The sequence below is a fragment of the Polypterus senegalus genome, chromosome 6, assembly GCF_016835505.1.
Source record: "Polypterus senegalus isolate Bchr_013 chromosome 6, ASM1683550v1, whole genome shotgun sequence".
Classification (NCBI taxonomy): domain Eukaryota; kingdom Metazoa; phylum Chordata; class Cladistia; order Polypteriformes; family Polypteridae; genus Polypterus; species Polypterus senegalus.
Genome location: NC_053159.1, coordinates 34,523,678 through 34,547,500, shown reverse-complemented (window position 1 = coordinate 34,547,500; position 23,823 = coordinate 34,523,678). Strand labels below are relative to the sequence as shown.

General features: G+C 35.6%; 1 protein-coding gene across 2 annotated transcripts in view; it reads right to left on the bottom strand.

The window, feature by feature from the left end:
* Window positions 1–23,823, bottom strand: part of cdc42 (cell division cycle 42) — a 57,157-nt gene that overhangs the window by 10,616 nt on the left and 22,718 nt on the right. For both annotated transcript variants that reach the window (XM_039755800.1, XM_039755801.1), the window contains exons 2-5: window positions 9,598–9,741; window positions 8,643–8,715; window positions 2,247–2,356; window positions 1,872–2,069 (exon numbers count right to left, since the gene is read on the bottom strand). In XM_039755800.1, coding sequence (XP_039611734.1) covers window positions 1,872–2,069; window positions 2,247–2,356; window positions 8,643–8,715; window positions 9,598–9,702 — 486 coding nt within the window. In that variant the 5' untranslated portion in view covers window positions 9,703–9,741. The remainder of the gene's footprint in view (window positions 1–1,871; window positions 2,070–2,246; window positions 2,357–8,642; window positions 8,716–9,597; window positions 9,742–23,823) is intronic.

Here is a 23,823-nt window from a genome sequence, read left to right as displayed (position 1 = left end):
TCACCTCTTGCGGCCAATGCTTTTAAAATCTCTGGTGCAGAGTCAATGAGCACATAAACCTGCATTTGTGTTATCCCATTCCTGCCGAAGGCCTGACAAAGTTTATGCTCACTCTCAGTTAGAAGGATACATCTCTGGATGTTACAATCAGATGACGGTCACAAGCAAAAGTTAAACCAAGGCAGCACATACACATCAGCATTCCTTAAGATTGCTGTCACCACAGCAGTGGCACAGGGCCTGCCTGGTAAAGGGCAAGATATCTGTAAGTTAGGTGCAGAGGGCCTCTGACAAGTCACCATGTTCTAAAAGCAAATGATCTCTCAGAACAATCAGTTTGATGTGTTAGTCCTGGCTGGCTCTGGTATGGTAATTTGGTGGTGATAAGAACTTTGTATGGGTGAATTAACCAGGAATTGTTCTACATGAACCATCCATCCATCCATTTTCCAAACCGCTGAATCCGAACACAGAGTCACGGGGGTTCTGCTGGAGCCAATCCCAGCCAACATAAGGCATAAGGGCATAAGGCAGGAACCAATCCTGGGCAGGGTGCCAACCCACCGTAGGACACACACAAACACACCAAGCACACACTAGGGCCAATTTAGAATCGCTAATCCAGCTAACCTGCATGTCTTTGGACTGTGGGAGGGAACCCACGCAGACACGGGGAGAACATGCAAACTCCACGCAGGGAGGACCTGGGAAGTGAACCCAGATCTCCTAACTGCAAGGCAGCAGCGCTACCACTGCACCACCGTGCCTCCCTCTACATGAACCTTTCTAGATAAAAGTGCACCTAATGAGCTTTAGTGTATTTACGTAGGTTTAATGTCTCACTGCACAAGCAGCACTGCTGGTCAGAGGAAAAAACATGACTTGTGTGAAAGTGAACAAGCTATAACTGTAGTTTTCTGATTCCATAAAACGTTGCATTTCTTTGTTCCATCAGAATATTTTACAGTTCTGACTCAATGGTAAAATCCAATGCACAAAACAACCAGCAGCATTCTGATACAAATTATGCTGTACTGTACATATGTACAGTAAATAAACACAGTTAAACATGTATTTATGTGTGTTTCTTCTTTCTCTTTCTCCATTTAAGCATTTAGCAGAAAACACAATGCTTATAGAACTGCATTGTTTATTATGTGTACAACAAGATCAATTTTTTTCTGCAGCGGAATGTATTTCAGGTTAAAATGTCTTGAAGTGATTACATTAAACCTTCTTGACAAAGTACAGTGAAAGATCCTTGAAAGATTTAGTCTAGTACAAATCTTATTTAAATGCTGTTACGCAAGCTGATCTGTACTTCATCTCAAAATGCAAACAAGAACGTACAATCCTGATGTTAGATGTAAAACTAAATTATATTTCTAATTACACGATAATTACCCGTCTCATTAATTGAGAAATTTCCATTGTTTAAGTGATTATTTTTAATTTAATGATAGAAAAAAAAGTTGTGCTCACTAACAATTCCCCTATAAAACATAATCTGTTAGTTATATCCTACATAGCTTTGGGTTTCTCTAAAACTAAAGTTGAGTTTCATACACTGAAATTTAAATAAATTTATACAGCATTCACAAGTATGTTCCATTCATCAAATTAAACAAATTTTTCATGCCTCCACTTTCTTGTTTTGAAAAAATGAACAAACAGCTATTTTCAATTTTCCACTCCACTATCACTGAACCTTAAAAACAACCAACCTCCTTGTCTTCAGATATCTAATAAAATCAATGCTTGAAAAACAAAGATTAAACAGTAATAAAATTGACCTTAGATATGCTAAATCTAGCAATAACACCAAGAAGCTACTTAATAAAATAATTTATAAGGACACAGAAAGCTCCTACCTGTGTGAGAGCAGAGCACTCCACATATTTAACCGCTTTCAGGTCCCTGGCCAGCTTTTCTGCAGTTTCAGGAGTAATAGGTTTTTGTTTGTTCTTGGCAAGTTTCTCAATTGTTGAAGGATCATCTCTCAAGTCAATTTGAGTCCCAACCAGCAGGAATGGAGTCTTTGGACAGTGGTGAGTTATTTCTGGTACCCACTGTTTGAGGAAATTAAAATGAAAAACAAACATTTATAATCAATCAGAATAAGGTTATTTAACATTTAAGAAAAGTGTTAAAGAGAAAAAAAAAGAATTTTAAATTTAGTTGGTGAAACTTCATTTCATTAGGCAACACAGATCATGAATTTCTCAAATAATATGAAATTTCCAAACCTTTTCCTTAACATTTTCAAATGAAGATGGGGAAACAACAGAAAAGCACACTAGGAAAACGTCCGTCTGTGGGTAGCTGAGAGGTCGTAACCTATCATAATCTTCCTGACCTGTTGATAAGTGAAAGAGATTAACCTTTATTTTATAAACCATGAAACATTATTTACAAAGCCATGTTATTAATATGGTACAAAAGAATAGTAACTGTGAACTCTGTGCAAAAAAAAGTGCCCATTAAGCCCATATGACTCGGAACCAAAAGTGAGTAATAAGGAGGCGAGGAGAAAATAGTTCCAAAGAACACTCAAGTCTTTACTCATGAAACTGTACACGTGAAACCTAAGCTTTATGGACAGACATGAATTATAATATGAAGTTTGCTCCATTAATTTAATGTTAACCCTTAAAACATTACATCTATCAGAAGATGCAGTAGCAAAGTATTACAAGGTCATTTAGCAGAAATACTAGTTGCAAAAATAGTAAAGATTCAATAAAAAGTGCTATGTGACAATCAACAGATCATTAGAACTGGATAAACCTTGGAAGGGAGTAATTTGACCAAATGGGTATATCCACATTACTTTTAATACCAACATTCAAGTGACTATGGGATGGACAGAACTACATTCAAAACTCTACACAAACTAACTTCATAATCCATAGGTTGCAATAATAAATAAAATGTGCCAATTATAAAGCCTGTGTGTTTTGTATTAATTTTTACATAGCAATTCTTTTGAAACAGTTAGAAATCAAATGTTTAACAAGAAATTACTCTTTGTAATTAAAGTTTAATGCTGAAAAATAAAAAAAAAAGATTTACTGCAGGGTTGGGGGTTTTCATGAATTAAATTGAGAAGCATGGTAAATTCCAATTGACTTCCTGGAATTGGAATTAGAATTGCATGCAGCTTAAAAGAAATGGAATTGGAACTAAAATGAAATGTCAGGAAACAGAACTGAATTCAGATAAATTCCACAAAATACCACTTTCTAAGATAATTTGACTTGATCTGCTAAATGGTCCACAGTACATAAAATAATATGAATCACATAAACCACAAAAATGCAAAAGAAACCCAAGAGTAGTGTACGTTTTATACATTACGCATATTCATTTTACAAATCTCTGTTATAAATATATAATAAAATATATGACATTAGATTGTCTCATTTGCATACATCACTCTGCACATTAATGTCCCTAACAACATTTTTATAAAAAAACAACAAAGTTTCCTAGAATTTCATGCAAGGTGAAGGTTCATAACCTACTAGTTGTCCCAAGTGGATCTGCCCCCATAGTAATGAAACAGGAAAAACTCAAAAAAATCAATTTAAAAAAAAAATTAAATAATTTGTAATGAGAAGAATTTATATTGATAGCTTTTGTATCCGTGGGCTTCTTGATATAAAATATTTTTGGTTTTTCTATCAGGGGCGAAAATGTAGCTGTGATCTCTTTGCTAAAAATGTAAAAAGTTGGCAAGGTATCTCTGGCCAAGCGGATGACAGGTACACTCCAACGTCAAACGTTGCCACTGTATCTGATCGTGTTCAGCTCTGATGGGAGAGTGTCACCTGCGAGGGGAGAAGGTACCATCTAAAACACTCATAGCTGTGATCTCTCTCTTAAAAAACATCAAACGTTGCTCTTTAACAATCTCTAGATGATAAAGTCTGCTGAACAAACAGGTATCGCTAGCTAAGCGGAGGCAAGGTACGCTCCAACATGTGGCCAGAGGTAGAGCGACTTGAATGGAGGCTGGTGTGCGAGTGAGGGCCCCGCCCAGCTCCCTAATCCTGAGGTCTCGCCTCCCCCTCCTCTCAGCCCACAGCTTGTCTCTTGGATTTGTGCGAATTAATTGGTGCTGCAACAAAACTATAATACTTAGTGCGATGAGAGAAGTCACAAAATCAAGAAAATTATTAAAAGAAAAAACCCGATCTAAATCCTTCAAGTAGTTCTCTCATGAAAAGCAGACAAACAGACAGACATTGGAGATATATATATATCTATGTAATAAATGAAAGCCAATTAGAGCCCATTGGAGATTTTCTGCGAGTTTGATTGGAAAGATTTGATTGACTTTTTGTGTATGATATTAAAAATTGGATTTGTATATGAATTCTGGATTGGATGGGTGGAGAAAGACATCACACCAAAGACATTGTAACAAAGAAGGTCCTTTAACTCTCTTCACCAACAGAAGCACCTACAAAACATTGCTTTTCACCATCAAAAAAAAAAAGAGAACAAAACATTTTGCATTTATGGGAATACCCAAGTCCCATCCACATCTACAGAGTTTCCAGCATCAGAGGAGATATCAAGTTACCTAAGTCTACCGTGCCATACTCAAGTCTGATCCTCTCCTGTACAAGGAGGACAACTAGAATCAGTTCCCTTTAGGGAATCCATCCCGGGAATGAAACTGTTGTAATTCCCGGGAACAGCCAAGCCAAGCAAAAGTGTAAAAATCGATCAAGAAATAACAGTTATAGTTGAAAATAAATAAAAGGCACGTTTTTTTGGCCCACAGTGTAGTGTTTTGCAGATTCATTCAGTCAACCAGCAGTAGCTGTCAGTCTCCCGGCTCTGACTAAGACTGAGTATAGTGGACTGGGAGGAGTCTGCACTCTGCAGCTCACAAATGTCGGGACAGTCCAGACTTCACTGACGTCTGTCAGACAACAGCTTTGAACAGCAACTTGAAATTGCAATGCGTCAGTCTGTTGCATCCACATTATCTGTGCCAAGAAACTTGCCATCACAGAATGATGACAAGAAACTGGATGCATCAGTAAAAGCTGAAATGGCGGTGTTTCAGAGCAACGGCAAGCATGGGCGTTGTTTAGAACAAGTGTATCAGTATCTGATCAGGTAGATCGCGTTGCATTCAAAAAAAAATTTTTTTAAACGTTAGTCTATCATATATCCTCCCTGTGGCATTTGCCACTTGATTGACATACAGGGTGGCCAGCCTGAGATCTCTTTACTTCTAACCAACTGGTTATCCCACATGCACCCATACAATCAGATTGTGATTCAGACTACGAATGCCATGAATGTAATTACCCCGATCTACATGCTGTCAAATAAACGAACCACACGCCGTGGCGCAACGTAAAGGGCGAAACACATGTTGCGTACGTACTCTTTGCATTATTTGACGGTAAAACTACGCAATATAGATATATATATATATATATATATCATTTTTAAATTTAGGTAGATCATTTCGACCTGGTCATTTTAAAAGTAGGTCGCTAGCCGAAAAAGTGTGGGCACCCCTGAACTAGACACGTACTTATATGACAGCATGAACTGCTTGTAGATAAGGTTAGTCTTTTATTGGTGTCAACATATTGCAGTAGTTCTATTAAAAATAAGTGTTGGTCGTTCTAAAACTGTTCACATGTGAGATGCCCGTGCACTGTGTCATCCCCGGGAGCCCAGGATTCCTGGGATTGACATGTGGGATTCCCGAATTCCCGGGAATGGATTACCTAGTTCCCTTATTTGTCTCAAATTGCATGTAAGTGTAAGCATCTGGTTATTCCTGCCTCATCTGCTCCTGTACAACATGTTTTCAGTATTGCTGGAAGATATTTAGGCCTGAAAGATGCAATCTTAGTGATGCCAAATTTCAGGAAATGATGAATATTCCGTACTAAAAAAAGTGAATATATGTGAATGAAATACATGAATGAACTTGTCTCATTATTTTATGGTTTGAAACATAAATCGTGAGGTAGCATTTATCACATTGAATTGGTAATCATATACTGGTATTAACAGTACATTCAGATACTTATGACCAGCATCTCTTGTCATTTATCAATAGTTAATGTACAGTTGTCTGTTTTGTTTACTTATATTTTATCAACTATTTTTCATACATTACTTCGTGTTTGTAAGGCACCATAAATAAAGTTCACATGTATGTCCCTACAAGTAATCATGAATAAATGCTCAGAAACAGCAATAAATGGAATTCAAAACAGTTTCACAGAATTGAATTCGATTTCCTGAAACTCCAATTCAATTCCAGTTCAGTTTCCTGTAGTTGCTGAATCTCAATTCCATTTCCCGGTTTGAACTAGAATTGCCGAGACCATTCCTGAATTGACCCCAAAACTGATTCACTGACAATTACATTACTCTGAATTATGTTTGCTCAGTTTGGATACTTTGGATGAAACTGCATGTTTCAATATTTATACTGTAAGAGATAACCCTACATAGCTTTGGCAGGGTGAAAATTAATCACAATATAGTTACACACTTTTAATGTGTAATTAATTACGTTTCACTTACTTATTATACACTGAAAAATAATGAACAAGATACGTGTATGGTTTGAAAAAATATTAATTCAGTTTTTAATAAAACAACAAAAACTATATATATAACAAAAAAAAACTATACACAAATCACTGTACTGGATGCAAGTGGTAATGAACACTGTTGAATAAACAGTGCATCACCCATAAAATGAAAAAATTACCAAAGAATACTAGAATGGCCCTTTCCCATATTTTTCTTTACAATATATACCTCTTCTAACTAATTCCAGAAGTGGCTCCTGCAACTGCATTCAATTTTTAATTTTACTAACAAAACTATGGGAATACAAATATGCAAATTTAATGACAATGAAAGGTCAAGCAGACGGAATCAAACTTAGCTTTAAAACTAAGAGGACAATTTACTGAAATTTGGCATACAAAGAGTCCTCTCTCATAGTAGTTGGAACCACAATAAAAACTGTAACAGCACCAAATCATACCTTTGCAAGGGTAAATAAGGCTGTAACCTTCATAAAAAAAAGAATAGGTTTCTGGAGATGGACATACAACACAGTGGAAAAAGTGATTATTCCCGTACAACTGGTTAAACTAAGATCTGTAGCAATACCATTATTTTCTTTCAAAGGTAATGCCATTTACATATTTTCTTTTATAATACATTGCTTGTCTAATGTATTTCTGTAGAGGGCTGCTTACAGTATACTGATTATAATCTGGCAGCCTTAACATAACCTGTGATTAAGTTAATCCAACACCAAAATCACAATCACAAACGCCACAACACATTTCCATTCTCATAACACAGTCAGGCTAACACTACCTTGAAACTCATTCATGACACAAGTTGCTCAAAAAAAATAGAAAATCGTAAATAATGTCTAATATGTAAAAACATTACTTCAAGGAGATGCAATTTTCTTTGTTAGTTACTGCTAAGACAGGAAAGAGGTTTCACTTTAAACAAAAAAATCTCTTATTTAGCTAGTTGTCCAAACCCGAAAAATGCTTTATGCAAAATGAATTCAACCGTCTGAGATTGTCAGTACAACACCATTACTTAAACTTTAGTTTGCTCTTCTCCACTCTCAAAATTACCACAAAGCACAAATGAGAGAAGTTATTCATTATTTGCTTCAGAACAGTTTTTTGTACTGGTATTGAGGTCTATGAGCTGGTATCAATACCATAGTCAAAATTTAAATACTAGTCCAACACTATATCTGACTGCCTTGAATCAAAATTTATCCACAGACTCAAGATTGACTGAAACTTGGAACTGTTATTTGCTTAGATTCAGGAACTTCCTGCAGCTTTCCTTCCTTCAAAAAATCAAGTGTTTCTTCTTAGAATCTATGGCATTTTACATTAAAAGTTAAATAGTAGCATTTATAAATAGATTATTAAAGAGCCAAAGTATCATAAAAACAAAAGAAAGAAACCGAGTGTGGGTGTAATTTTTCCTCCGTTTTCTTAATCATGTCCCAGAGTTCAAAAGATTGTTTGTTATACAAATAATACAAAACCAGCAATGCCGTTCTTGTGACTAAAACTAAAGCCACCTTCAATCATAATCATTATATACAATATTATGTATAATTCAAAAGGATGTTTAATAAGTATAAAAAAAAAAATCACCTGTAAGAAAAAAAAATGGCAAATTCTTGCTATACAGTATAAGTGACAGGTTTATAGAACATACATACATACCGGAAAAGCTGAATAAAACAAAATAAGAACAGTCTCAGTTATACCAAATATAATCACAGAAACCAGTAAGGCCATAATAACAGCACTAATCCTGAAATAGTAATACTTTTTTTAGAACATGATAAACAATAAAATCCTATCAAATGAAACATGCCATGCTTGAATTTTTTTTTTTTTTTAAATAAACACACAACATAAAGAAGGTTTAATTTTCTAAATGTACTACATACAACTGAGGCCTTGGAAATAAAGATGACTAACATCCTTAGTTGTCACTTAAAATACTCTCTATGAATCACAAATTACAAAATAACTGAAAAAGTTTCAAAATTATTGTCTGGGATACAGACTTTGTGAAATCTGACAACCTACCTGCGGTATCAAATAACCCTAAGGTGTATGGTTCACCACCAATCATAACTGTCACAGCATAATTATCAAAGACCTAAATAGATAAAAAGAAAAAGCAAAAATGACTGAGAAAAGAAATACAAAAAAAAAAATAGTTATGTACATAAAGCTATTTCATCTTGATATACAAACAGATGCATCCTATATGGAGTATGTTTTACATACAGATGTCTCCTGTGCTACAAAACCCATTTAATAGTGGTGGCTACAACCAGTGACAATCTGACTAAGCAAAAGTTTTGGCAAAAACAAAGTTTCCAATTAAACTCTTGGATGCAGTTAAACCAGCAGTTGCTGTCGCCTAAAAGCTCCTTCTTTGAAGATCTATAAATTGGGCATTTTGGTGTTTATTTATTACCCTAATCATTATGAAGTATTTTGCAACTTTCCTATACTTGCTATATTTCTGTTTAAACATTCATAAAAGTTACATTTTGAAAGAACTTTAATAATGCCTAACCTCATATGTGCAGAAATTAATATACATAGCTTTGTCTGATTAGAGACACCTTGGAAAACAACCCAAACCTCCACATGGAATATATGAATGCATTCTAAAGAATGTGTATATTAAACTGTAGTACAGCACAATGTTGTACTGCACACACCAAATTGGAATTTTCCAAAACAGCTACACTGTTATTTGAAAGACATGCCAAATATGAAATTATTAGTGCAAAAATCTGTCACATATCCTCAATATTTCAAACATTTTAAGCTGTGTTTGAAAGAGCACTTAAGTGTCTCTTCCCAAGTATGCTAAACAATGCACATAAGTAGCACTGACAACCAACCATAAAACTGAACCAAAGGAAATTATTTTTAAGTAGCTACTCTGACATTTTGTTTATATACACAAAGAAAATAAATACACTATGCTCTAATAGAATGGTAATATTTCATCAATTAAACTTACCGTGGGTACATATTCAGAAGGGAATTTGTTGGTTGTGTAAGAAATCAAGAGACATGTTTTACCAACAGCACCATCACCCACCACGACACATTTAATCGTCTGCATAGTCACTCCCAGTTAGAATCAACCACTCTCATTCAATACCTGGGGAAGGAGGGGAAAAAAATGATACAATTGTAACTGCCTGTCAATCAACTGTCTAATCTTTATGTATCAATTAACTTTGATTGATTTTCAGCTCCCTCATGATCTTTGTACAAGGAATACCAAATAGCCCATGTTTTTTATCCTTTTCATTTCAACAGCAACACTAAATGCTTCTATAAAAGATTGTTTTTTCCATTGTAGAAAGGCGCTATATAGCACCTGACCCAACACAGATTGGACACTGGAGGCACGTGTACAATAACCAGACTTTTATTTATCTTCAGCTGAAGGTCACGTCTTCCCCGTAATCCCTCCAGCCACAACACAGTCCCAAGCACTATTACTGCCCAGTAAAGCACTTTCTTCTCCTTGGCACCACCGCCACTCCTCCCTAGCAACCTTGCCCTCTTCCACCCGACTCTGGCCCTTTAGTGGTGGAGGCTGGCCCATTTTATAGCCCACCCGGAAGTGTTCCAGGTGCTTGACCACCTGGTTCCAATTGCACCTCCGGGTGAGGCTGATGACTCATGCGGGAGACTGGGAAATCAACATCGGCCAGGGAGGCTGCCACCAAGCATCCCGGGGAGGTATTGAGCTGTCCATGGTGGCTCCCCCGGAACATATGCAGCAGGGGCACCCCGGCTGTCCATCATACCATCTACTTAAAACATATATTATTCACACCAATATTTGCATTTCATAGCAAATGTAAAGATTCATTCTGGGTCCATAAATATATTTGTAGCATTGCTCTAAACAAATTTGTGTGGATGACAAACTGAACAGGTTTTGAGTTCCCCTACTTTAACATAGCAAACAGTATTGTTCTTAAGACTTTCAGAGCAACCAAGTGAACTAGAGAAAAGTACTATTATAATATACAGAAAAAGAAGGCAAATATTATTGCAGTTTTTTTATCAAAAAAAAGTTTGAAACCATGTTTATTGGGCACCAAAGCCTCTTTAAGGTTCGGTGGCAACTTTTTAAATTATATTTAAATGATGTTTGTCTTTCGCCGAGTTGCCTTTTTACACAGCTGCCCCTGTACTCCTCTTTATATATTTAATAGAAGTTCTGTCTATCTTCTCTCATACAATATATTGAACAATTTCAATTTTAAGCAGACAATGCCCTCCTTACAAAGCTCTATGCCTTTTTATTATCCCATAGTGTAATAATAAACTTTGCGAAATGGGTCTTGTAACCCTCAACAAGGATTCCCACTAACTGCATTAAAAGGTACAACAACCAAATATGTGTACCTGTGAAAAATGCTATCTACTGTATAAACAACAAGGTAGGCTGAATATAACAATCTGTAATGCATTGGAACATAAAAGTTGCCAGTTCAATTTCTGTCTAACTCTGAGAAATTAAAAGATTGTTGTAAAAAACTGCAAAGGAAAATGATGGATGCAGGTGTTAGTCAAATATTTACTTACATCTTAAAGCCAAAAAAATCCAAAAGAATTAATTTTTCTTGAAAATTCTTGGATTTAAATCTTTGTTTTTGTCACATCATAGTCAACAGTTCTGACCTCACACCAATAACTGTACATAAAAAAAAAATTACCCCAAAATAAATTTCACCAAAGATCTCTCAAAACTATCAATTTTAGTTTAATTTTGAACATCCAAATAGTAACACATATTCAAATGAATTCGAAATTCAGATATCAATATAACAGCATAATAATATAGAGATACCATAAAGAAATGGCACAATTGGCAAAGTAATTGCTTTCATTTATGGAAGCTTCTTTCAGCTGGTTGGCACTCACTGCTCAGAATGAGCCTGTGTCTAGAACGTACGTTATTTTATGCAATAGTCTCTACAGAGAGGTTTTAAATGTTTGAACGGTAGCCACTACAATCAGAAAAGCTTTTTAAAGTATCAGCATGTTAATATGATTCATGGAATATATATTTTTTGATATTAAGTTTTTCAGAACTGCTCTCATTTTTTACTCTGTAAATGATACTGACAGACACTTGTGACTAGTAGGCATTAGTTGTGGGTACAGTTCATGCACAGGCAATCAAATGTCACAGTGTATATTCTGAGTATGTGTAAATAAGTCAAAGATCAATCATTTTACAAGTTATAATCACTATTTTTAAAATGGTATACAATATGTATTGTACATTTTTAATACTGAATTAACTACTTCCCCCAAAAAGGAACAAACATTTACCTGCAAAAGATGATTAAAAGGAGAACAATTCTATTCCAATAAATGAATGTAGTTTTTTGAGGAAATTTGAAAAATGAGTCATTTTTTCTGTTCTATCAAAAATTCAAATTTGTTTGAAATGGCAGTAAAACACAAGTCAATTCTGAATGTAACAAGGATCTATCCAAAATAATACATTACAGATTAAGCAATTTGAGCAGGTCACAGACTACTACTAAGCATATATGCTTATATTTGTATGTAAATATACTGATTAACTAAACTCACAATACTGTATGAATAGCATAGTAAAAAGATTTCTGAAATGTTAGCATCTGCCTTATAATTTTTATTATACAGAGATAATTTACCACATTTACTCAGAATATCACACAAAATGCCGAAATGTTAAGTCTTATTTTGTCATCCAACCATCAGAAAAGGTACAGAACTCCACAACGTTTCCAGACAGCTACGATCGATCGAGATGGATAGATAGATGGATAGATAGAGAGATACGTTATTAATCCCAAGGGGGAATTCACATAATCCAGCAGCAGTATACTGATACAAAAAACAATATTAAATTAAACAGTAATAAAAATGCATGTAAAAACAGACAATAACTTTGAATAATGTTAGCATTTACTCCCCCAGGTGGAATTGAAGAGTCACGTAGTGTGGGGGAGGAACGATCTCCTCAGTCAGTCAGTGGAGCAAGACAATGACAAAAATCTGTCACTGAAGCTGCTCCTCGACTTGGAGATGATTTTGTTCAGTGGATGCCGTGGATTCTTCATGATTGACAGGAGTTTGCTTAATGCCCGTCGCTCTGCTACAGATGTTAAACTGTCCAGCTTCATTCCTACAATAGAGCCTGCCTGCTTAACAAGTTTGTCCAGGCGTGAGACGTCCTTCTTTATGCTGCCTCCCCAGCACACCACCGCGTAGAAGAGGGCACTCGCCACAACCGTCTGGAAGAACATCTGCAGCATCTTATTGCAGACGTTGAAGGACGCCAACCTTCTAAGAAAGTATAGTCGGCTCACACAGAGCATCAGTATTGGCAGTCCAGTCCAATTTGATTTTATATTAATAAAAATATAAAAAACACAAACTATTGCCTTCCATGTGATATGGCAAGTGGAAGCATCTGGTTACGTTGTTGCATGCTTTGTTTAATCCATACTACACATTTCAGGCAGAAAATTGGTTAAGGGGAGATCTTATTGAAAATATCTTACAATCAACACTCATGTAAATAATGACAAAGAAAAAAAAAAGTGTGCACTTCACTACAGCAAAAAATACTTACAATATGGAAATAAATAGATTCCCACGTTCATTTTTATCTTTTGTTCAGACATGCCGCCTTCACAAATCTCTGCCTTTACTGAATAAAGAACATGTTGTTTTAACAAAGAGCATATTACAAAAGCCATACTATAATGCATGTGAAATTAAAAAATAAAGTACTAGTCAACAAGAAGTATCAAGGGTTTCCCACTAGCACTCTATCGCAATATGTAACCCACCTTTTTTCCTCAAACACAGTCTGTACTTTGTGAAGTATAAAAGTGACTTTACTAATTGGAGTCGAAACGAAAACAGGGTCTGATTATTCTAGTATGGTTTAAAAAAGTTAAATTTTTTTTTTCCATTCTTCTCTGGCAATCCCAGTCATATGGTTTCTAAAGAAAACAATTGTGTTTACTATTTAACCTGTTCTCTCCCACCATTTTCAAAAGGATAATTCTCTTAGAGTTTTTTCTATTTGTCAAACTGTAATATCCAAATAGATAAAAAATAAGTGTGACCTGGTGGCATTACATGTTATAATAGTGGACACACATGGAAGTGCTGCAGTGCATTAAGACAGAAATTACTATTTCATATTGTTGAAAATATTTCTATTACTGATTTTCCATGTACATTGTTTTTCCTTTTAAAAGGGATCAAAACTTTAGCGGGTTAATGACCTAACCTTCTTATGTAGCAGGCTTTGACAATTTCAACCTCATTACACTTGCCTGTCTAAGAAATTGTTCAAATGGAACCTTTAAAATGAAGTGTGAGACAAAAATCTATCTATATATATAATTCACTAAGGCAAGACACCCATGGAAAACAAGCCGGAAGGGGCGTGGATTCACTAACTGCCGACAAGTAAGACACCTATGGCGCACGCAGGGAGGAGCCACGCCCACCAACTCCAAGACCATTGGATACGACGACAACTCGCAGAGCCACACCCATGAATTCGGACTGTTCATAGAGGCATGTTTCTCGCGGAGGTGAGTCGCCATATGCAGCGTGTGAAACGGTTTGCGAGGGGTATCCCATGGAATCCTTAAAACAATCCTTTACACCTGAGGTTAAAACACAATGAAGTAAGTCTTAAAAAAACGACTTTTCGGTTACGACGCACGACCTCGTGCACCATAGCAAACTGTTTTACACGCTACATACAGCAATTCGCATCCACGACAAACATGCGTCTTCTTCACTCACGGACAATTATATGTTGCTCTCTCCAAAGTTCCATCTTTTCATTCACTTTCTGTTGTATCCTGAAATGCTCCATTTTTAAACAACTGTGTCTTTCCAGAAGTGTTCAACCATCAATAAATAATTATGCGGCGTTTGTTATGCCGTGGGTTCACTATTGTGTTGTATTTTGCTCTCTCCAGAGTTTCAACTTTTCATTCACTTACTGTTGTATTCTCACACCAACCCGTTTTAGACAACCGTGTCTTTCCAGAAGTGTTTAGCATTCAATAAATAATTATGCATGAGATTGAGCATGTGTCTAGGCGTGGGTAAGCCGTTGAACCCCATTCGGGCTGCAAACCATGGAATTCCCACTAAATGCGACTCTTACGCTCCCTCTGTTTTCGTCCCTACCCTTTGTACACACCCCCCTCCCACACGTTGACTGTTAATAGAGGCATGTTTCTCGCGGAGGTGAATCGCCATATACAGCGTGTAAACGTGTGTTAAAACATTCCTTTACAACTGAGGTTAAAACACAATGAAGTGAGCAGTCTTTAAAAAACGAGTTTTCGGTTACGACGCACGACCGTGTGCACCACAGCAAACTGTTTTACATGCTACATGCAGCAATTCGCATCCACGACAAACATGCGTCTTTTTAGATGCTCCTGCACTTTGTACACACCCCCCTCCCACCTCGTTACTACCGTGGTCGGGTGTCTTGGTGGATTATATATGGAAAGGTAGCCAAAACCGCACAGAGCAATGAAAAGTCTACGTGAGTCACAGCTGCATCTGGACTGTACAAAGACGACAACGACTCAAGTGATGAGTTGGAGGTGGGCACATGAGCTGGCAGTGCATACTGGACAAGAAATCAGCATACTAGCATGATGGAGGGAGCGAGATATATATATATTATAAATATATATATATATATATATATATATATATAGCGAGATATATATATATTATACATGCACACAGTAAAACATGTTTTTTTCTCCAATAAATATATATAATTTGGCCGCACTCACCAGCATCCTTATAGAAACACATTACATGATATTGAGAAAGTGAACATTAGCAACTGGAAAATATTATATAATTGATAATCCTTCATGATACCCGTGGAATGCTTGACAACACTCTGGTGACATTCACCAAAAAACAATGTCACAAAAAAGAGGAGAGCCAAGACACACAGACAACTAATGAAGTATGGCTCAGCATCATAAACATTAGACTTAACCTTGCTTGATCTGAAAAAAAAAAAAATACTTGTTCCAAATTGACAGCTGGATTTTATTATGCTTACTTGAAACTTATTTTATTTACTTATTTTATTTTTAACTCTTAAATTTAAGGAAGAACCTTTCTTGTAAAAATTTACAGAGAAACACGACCAGTCAGATGTTAATGAATTTAAGCTGAAACTTTTCCCAAGAATGAAAATGCAAGCAAAACAGGAGATTGCAGTAATTAAAGAAAAAAATACTATAGACATTAAAAATGCAAAACTTTTCAAAAATGCACATTCCTATCCCAAAACAGGTTCTTAGATCACAAGCCAGCTGCTTTAAAAAAGTCTCTTGTGGACTACTGCCTTTTTCCAGTATTACTTAACAGTAAATCACACAATTGTAAAAATAACAATAGTTAAGATTTAAAATTGAATAATTATGTATTATTTTGATTAAGTATTCATTTTAAACAATTTTTTACACATTGTTTCAGAGATCATGTAGATTTTTCTTCACATACTCCAGGTATCTTCACCTATTCCACCGCTAAACAGATTACAAATTGGTAGCACTTTAAACCACCTCAGTGTAGAACACTGTGGGCATGTGTGCCTCACTTTGTCTTGAGATCTAAGCCCTTGCTTTGCACTGGATGCTGAAGGTGGATTACATCTAGCACCAAATACTATAGGCTTGAATAGGGCTGCTTATAGGTTTTTGTATTTCAAAAATGCAGCTGCAATGTTATAAGACACCGTAATTCTGTATCTTTAGTCATAACAAGTATTAGAAATATCAGATCTCTGGCATTATGTGTTCAGGCGAATATCTTAAACAGAGCTCAACTTTTTATGTAGCTGCTAGAGCTAGACCTTAGAGACAGTATAAATACATCATCTTCAATTATTTAAAATTATACCATTTTATAAGGTTAAAATGATTTTACTACTTAAAAAGTCATCCAGCATTCTCCACCGGAGGCAAATCCAAGATAGCTTCTTCCTCTAAGGCCAAACTACTGGCACCGAGTACAAAGCAATAACTTGCAGTTATTTAATTTTCAGTGAAAGGAATGCAAAACAGCTCAAGATAAGACATCAAAGAGGTGAAAATTACAAAATCCTAACAAACATTATTTGACATTCAAAATAAATCTTAAACTTTAGTTTTCAATGGAACCATAAAAAAGGTACATTTCAGAGTGTAATTTAAAGACAATGTACAAAATCAGATTATATTCGGTAATCATCTTGCCTGAATAAGGGGCCTGAGTTGCCTCGAAAGCTTGCATATTGTAATCTTTTTAGTTAGCCAATAAAAGATGTCATTTTGCTTGACATCTCACTACATTCATAATGGCTAACACAGTACAACACCCAAGTACTACAGTCATATTTTGATGTACAAATGACATCAGAAGGTACACTACAAATAAAGGTAGTGTCACTTTTTAATTTATTTCTTAACTAATGCAGCCAAATATTAGTAATTCCAGAGGGGAAAATACAAACACCAATAAATGAAAAACACAAAAAAAAATTCTTATCTATAGTTCGGTGCAGTCCTGCAAGACCATCTCTTGAGAAGATCATTTTATTGGTCATGGTTTTAGGCAAACAATATCGCTTAATTCACAAACGTAGAGATGCAAGCAGTTATTTTTTTAATAACATTCATAAAGAAAATGCAACACAGTTATCACAGTTTGACTAATTATTCTAGATACCCATATGTATTAATCAAAAATTATTCAGAGAGATAAGAGTGTGTGACGGAGAGACTAATTTCACCATGCTAGCACAGAAAAAGATTTTTCCACCACCAATGCAGTCGATGCACTCTTGACTGTGGATCTCAATGCACAATAGTTCTATTCCAGCTTTCAATTTCTTTAAGATGAAATGAAGATGTATAGAGAAAAAAAGTAATTTGAATTTCATCACACTACTGTCACCGAGTTTTCTCTCTAGACCACACTTATATCAAAATCCCAGCAAACATGTAGGTTCATTTTACATCCTTTAAAGACTATATATTCTTGGATGTACATCTTGGCAAACACCAATAATTAATACATTTACCTGGATGAAGGTAAATGGACCTGATCCATCTGGTTTTCGGTAACTAAGAATACAGTTTTCAACTTTAAAGCAGCAGTAAAAATGACTAACATTGTGAAATAAGAAAGAAAGACAGCCAGTGACATTAATCACATTGCACAGCTAGTGAAGGCTTCTCATTTCCAGCTTGATGTCTGCATACATGGCAGACATCCAAAGAGGTTTCTAATTCTCAAAGCACTGCTGCTGTGACAAGTGAGGGAAACATTTTTTTAATCATATGTGAAGAATACAGTTTGCCATGCCACATCAAGCAGAGAACGTTCAACAAAAGTGTTTTAAGTCTTAATTCTATACTTATCCCGCATACAGTTTTTAAAGGACAAATTCATGTTTTCATTCTATATAAAACTAATTTATAACACAGTGTATTTATAAATATATAAATGCTGGATGAGCACTATGGGGTAATGTATGCGAACACTATGGGGTAATGTATGCGAATACATTAAAAGTGCAGTAACATATTAAAAATGACCCATAACTAAAAAGACCTGATGCTTACTTAAGAGAAAAACAAATTGCAACTTAAAAATGTGAAATTTTCCACCTCTACACACTTGGCAAATGTAGCTATAGTGGGTGTAGAAAATATTCACAACCCCACTCATTTTCATCATTATAATTACCTGTGCTTTTTCTTCATATGATTTAACAAAACATATTTCACATTTTAATGTACTATCATCACTGTTATAAAAGGGGAAAAATGCAAAAAAGTGAAGAATTCGGCTTTTAAAAGTACTAACCACCTTAGCTTTTATTATCATTAAAAAAGCAGCAAAGCCCTAAACATATTTTGATTGGAATTAATTTGAACAAATCTGTGCACCATTTTAACCAAATATAGGTCTTTGTGAGATCATTCTATTGGTCTCTGCATAAAAAACATGATGACGACATTTTTTTTTTAAAGACCTGAAGAACAATGTTGCCTAGAAAATCTCAAGAAGTGCCGTTTAATTAATTTAATCTTTAAAGACAAAATCAATGCTATTTCTGATTGGTGTAAAAGTAAGAATGTGTGACTTTTTAAATGGCCATATCAAAGTTGTGAATGAAAGTAATTTCGTAGAAAATCCATTACAGTGACATAACATTGCTGTGCACCACCATTGCCAATATAACCTGCAATGGGAGCAATTTTGCAACAAAGAGAGGGCATATACCATATCTGTAAATTGTGAAAAAGGACTTGAATATACTTCAAAAGACTTGAGGATGTAATTGCATTTTATACATATATACCTGTACATATACACAAATACACATACATACATATACACATACACATATATACATGTACACATATACATATATACAGTAAATATAAAATACAAAGGCAATATGTATTTAGGTGTTCAAAAATTAACAGCTGGCTACTTTTGAATGTAAGGACTGGCAGATATATTTAAATACAACAAGTTAGTTTAATTAATAGTATACAATTGATTTACTATCAGATAATGTGAATTCATCATCACTGCCATTTGAGAACTCTTATGTGAGGCACTGAAACATCAGTGTTGGCAAATGCAATATGCACAAAGACATTTTGCACTGTCTGAAATGCTGTATGAAGCCTGTGATAGGTTAAGAGATTTCCTTTCCACAAAATGTTTCACATATCTGCAATAAAACTGTCAAAATGACAAAGGATTAAAACAGGACTGAAAAGGATTGTTAGCAAGTATCTACCAAATTCAAAGGAAAACTGGTGGGTAGTAAACAAAGCTATGAAGCACTGAGCAGTACACAAGAATTTAAATTCAATTTCCACTATTCAGCAACACATTAAAAATTATGTATTACTCTAAGCAAGATAAGAGGATTAGAAAATTGATGGGGAGCAGACTTAATCATGAGCTTGTTCAGTCTTTAAATATTTACTGGGAGAAAAAGAAAATAAGATGTAATAGGTGCCATGTTCTCAATTTAACATGTACAATACAAGACTTTGATCAGACAAACAACAATTATAAGTTAAACTGGAGAAATACAATTTTGTTCTCTCTTTTAGATATTTTAGTCATCTTTTGTTATATTGTCATGCATTCTGTGTTTTCAAAATGTGAGGAAAAAAGTCCAATAGTTTTCCACAAACTAACAAAAAAACTTTTTCAACAAATCAAAACTGCTATTTTAAGGAAATCCACTTGTAATGCTCAACCATTCATTAATATATATCATTAATTTATATATTAATGAGAAAAAATACTCTAACAGTTAAAATTAAATATTTTCTTTCCATGAGGTAAATGCAAACTTTGCATAACAAAAATCTAAAGCTATTTGCCATCCACTGGGTTTCCGCAACACATAATTAATCTCTCTTCTATACATACAGCAAGTAATTAGAGGACCATGGACTAATACTATCCAGCCCTCCCTGTTAAGCGGTAAGTTTAGAGATATGCAGGTGGATAAGCCTATTGTGTCCTGAATAATGGACTATCTGTCAGGCAGACTGCAGTTTGTGAGACTCAAGGACTGCGTTTCTGATATGGACTCTAGTAACACTAGGGCTCCATAAGGAACAGCCTTGTCTCCTTTTCTCTTCACTGTTAACACCTCCAATTATAAATATAACACCAGGTCAAGTCACTTGTTGAAATTTGCAGATTACGCATCACTTAAGCATCAACAGAATTGGTAAAGGGGATAAGACAAAGTATAGGAGTCAGCTGGACATTTTTGTTTCTTGGTGCAGAAAGCATTTGTCTGCGACTTAAAATTAGCAAAACCAAGGAAACAGTTACTGATTTTCACTGCACCACAGAGCCTTTGTGTTGTGTCACTAATCAGGGAATGGATGTAGAGGTAGTGAACTCTTACAGATACTTGGTGTGCACATCAATGACAAGATGAACTGGCCTAGTAACACATTGCAACTATATAAGAAAGGCTCTTTTGTGTTAGGATACTGCAGTCATTTAATGTGGGTAGTAACATCCTTTACAGCTTTGTGATGAAAACTTTGACAGTTTTCTACACTGTGGGGTGGGCTGGTGACATCACTTCAAGAGAGGTCCACTGAATCAATAAGCTAATTAAAAGGGCAGGCTCAATTATGGGACACACTCTGGACCCTCAAAAGGTAGTAGCAAAGGAGAGAGAGTTAAAACAAAACTAAATGTCATAAGGACCAATGCTGCACATCCTCTCCCCGACAAACTAACATCAAGTACTTTCAGCCAACAAGTTGTTTTGCAGAAGGGTGACAAGAAAACACTACTGGGGCTCCTTCATACTAATGGCAACATGCCTGCATAATGGTTCATTAGAATTGTAACTACCAAGCCAGAAGTCTTTCTATTTTAAACTTATTCCTTTTTAGTCATTCTGATGCACACTATACTGTGTATTTATCTCTTTTTTTTATTTATTTGTTTTGTTTAGAGGTAATGTAAAAAGCCAAACAAAGTTATATCTATCTTAACTGATAATGGTTGCCATACTCCCAAGATATTATTTTTCTCAGTTGTCCTGCACTACTGATGAGTCTTTATTAACTATGAAATGAAACATTTTATGACGCATATTATCAATAATTGCTGTATTCCATTTTAAAGATCAATTACAGCTACCTGCATCTCCACATCATGGGATCCATAGAGGCTCTAGAAAGTGCATAAATATTATAAAAAGTGATGAAGTTCTAGTCTCTATCATAAATATTACAGTTCATTTCAAAGCAGCTCACTTTATTGAAAAAGTATTTGCTAATTTGTAATTAACCCTAAAAGTGCTGGTTACACAAGCAGCTGTTCACTGCCAACCCAAAAGCAGAATCTGGGACGGTAAATTTTCATTTTCAGATGATGTTCTGGTATCTGATTACAGATAAAAGCAAAATAGTCCACATTGCTGAAGACTAGGGCTTTGCAAGATATCCTGCTACAGCAAACTGTTTTAACATTTATGCAGAAAAATAAAAAATGTTTTCTGCTAGCTAAGTTTTCATTTATTGATTCGCTTAACTCAAGGATTTATTCTATGCTCACTGTTATTTTCAATCTAAATGCTCTGATCAGGTCAGACAATATCAAAACATAAGGTGAACTACTACAGTTGTGCAAAGGACATTCAGCTTTACTTCTCTATAGCAGGTGATGACTATGATGCTCTGGACTCTCCACTTTGTATTTCTGAATGAGTAATTAGTAATTTCCTCAAGCTAAATGACGGTTAAAAAAAATGGGTATCTTAGTTATTGTCAAAAATGGAAAGAGTGAAGGTCTTAGAAACATTCTTGATCCCTTAGCATGAAAAGTCAAGTCAGAACTGCCAGGGCCCTAAAACATACTTGGTTGTAATGAAAATTTTATTGTAATGAGATTCTGTACAGTCATGTGAAAACATTAGGACACCCTTTGAAAGCATGTGGTTTTTTGTAACATTTTTAATAAATGGTTATTTCATCTCCGTTTCAACAATACAGAGAGATTAAAGTAATCCAACTAAACAAAGAAAACTGAAGAAAAGTCTTTTCAAGATCTTCTGTAAATGTCATTCTACAAAAATGCCTATTCTAACTGAGGAAAAAGATAGGACACCCTCACATGTATTCCCTCTTAAATTGGCTCAGATCTCACACAGGTATATCACACCAGGTGCACATAATTAGTAGATCGTTACTCTGCATGTTGAATGAGGCTTGCCCTATTTAAACCTCAGACATTTAGTTTGGTGTGCTCCTGACTGTTGAAGTGAGAGTGAGCACCATGGTGAGAACAAAAGAGCTGTCAGAGGACTTCAGAAAAGATTGTAGCAGCCTATGAGTCTGGGAAGGGATTTAAAAAGATCTCAAAAGATTTTGAAATCAGCCATTCCACTGTCCGGAAGATAGTCTACAAGTGGAGGGCTTTCAAAACAACTGCCAACATGCCCAGGACTGGTCGCCCCAGCAAGTTCACCCCAAGAGCAGACCGCAAGATGCTAAAAGAGGTCTCCAAAAACCCTAAAGTGTCATCTCGAGAACTACAGCAGGCTCTGGCTACTGTTGATGTAGAAGTACATGCCTCTACAATCAGAAAGAGACTGTACAAGTTTAACTTGCATGGGAGGTGTGCAAGGAGGAAACCTTTGCTTTCCAAGAGAAACATCGAGGCCAGACTGACATTTGCCAGAGATAAAGTTGACAAAGACCAGGACTTCTGGAATAATGTTCTTTGGACAGATGAGTCCAAAATTGAATTATTTGGACACAACAGCAGAGGACATGTTTGGCGTAAACCAAACACAGCATTCCAAGAAAAGAACCTCATACCAACTGTGAAGCATGGAGGTGGAAGTGTCATGGTTTGGGGCTGCTTTGCTGCAGCAGGACCTGGTCAGCTCACCATCATAGAATCCACGATGAATTCTACTGTGTATCAGAAGGTGCTTGAAGAACATGTGAGACCATCAGTTAGAAAATTAAAGCTGAAGCGGAACTGGACCATGCAACATGACAATGACCCAAAACATACTAGTAAATCAACCAAAGATTGGCTGAAAAAGAAGAAATGGAGAGTCCTGGAATGGCCAAGTCAAAGTCCAGATTTGAATCCCATTGAGATGCTGTGGGGTGACTTGAAAAGGGCTGTACGTGCAAGAAACCCCTCAAACATCTCACAGCTGAAAAAGTTCTGCATTGAGGAGTGGGGTAAAATTTCCTCAGACCGATGTCGAAGACTGGTAGATGGCTACAAGAACCGTCTCACTGCAGTTATTTCAGCCAAAGGAGGTAACACTCGCTATTAGGGGCAAGGGTGTCCTATCTTTTTCCTCAGTTAGAATAGGCATTTTTGTAGAATGACATTTACAGAAGATCTTGAAAAGACTTTTCTTCAGTTTTCTTTGTTTAGTTGGATTACTTTAATCTCTCTGTATTGTTGAAACGGAGATGAAATAACCATTTATTAAAAATGTTACAAAAAACCACATGCTTTCAAAGGGTGTCCTAATGTTTTCACATGACTGTATTTGTCACTGTAGTGCTTTCCTTAACTTAGGTCCAGGCGTTTGCAATCATTTCAACAGCTTCTTACGAGTTAATTGTAATTT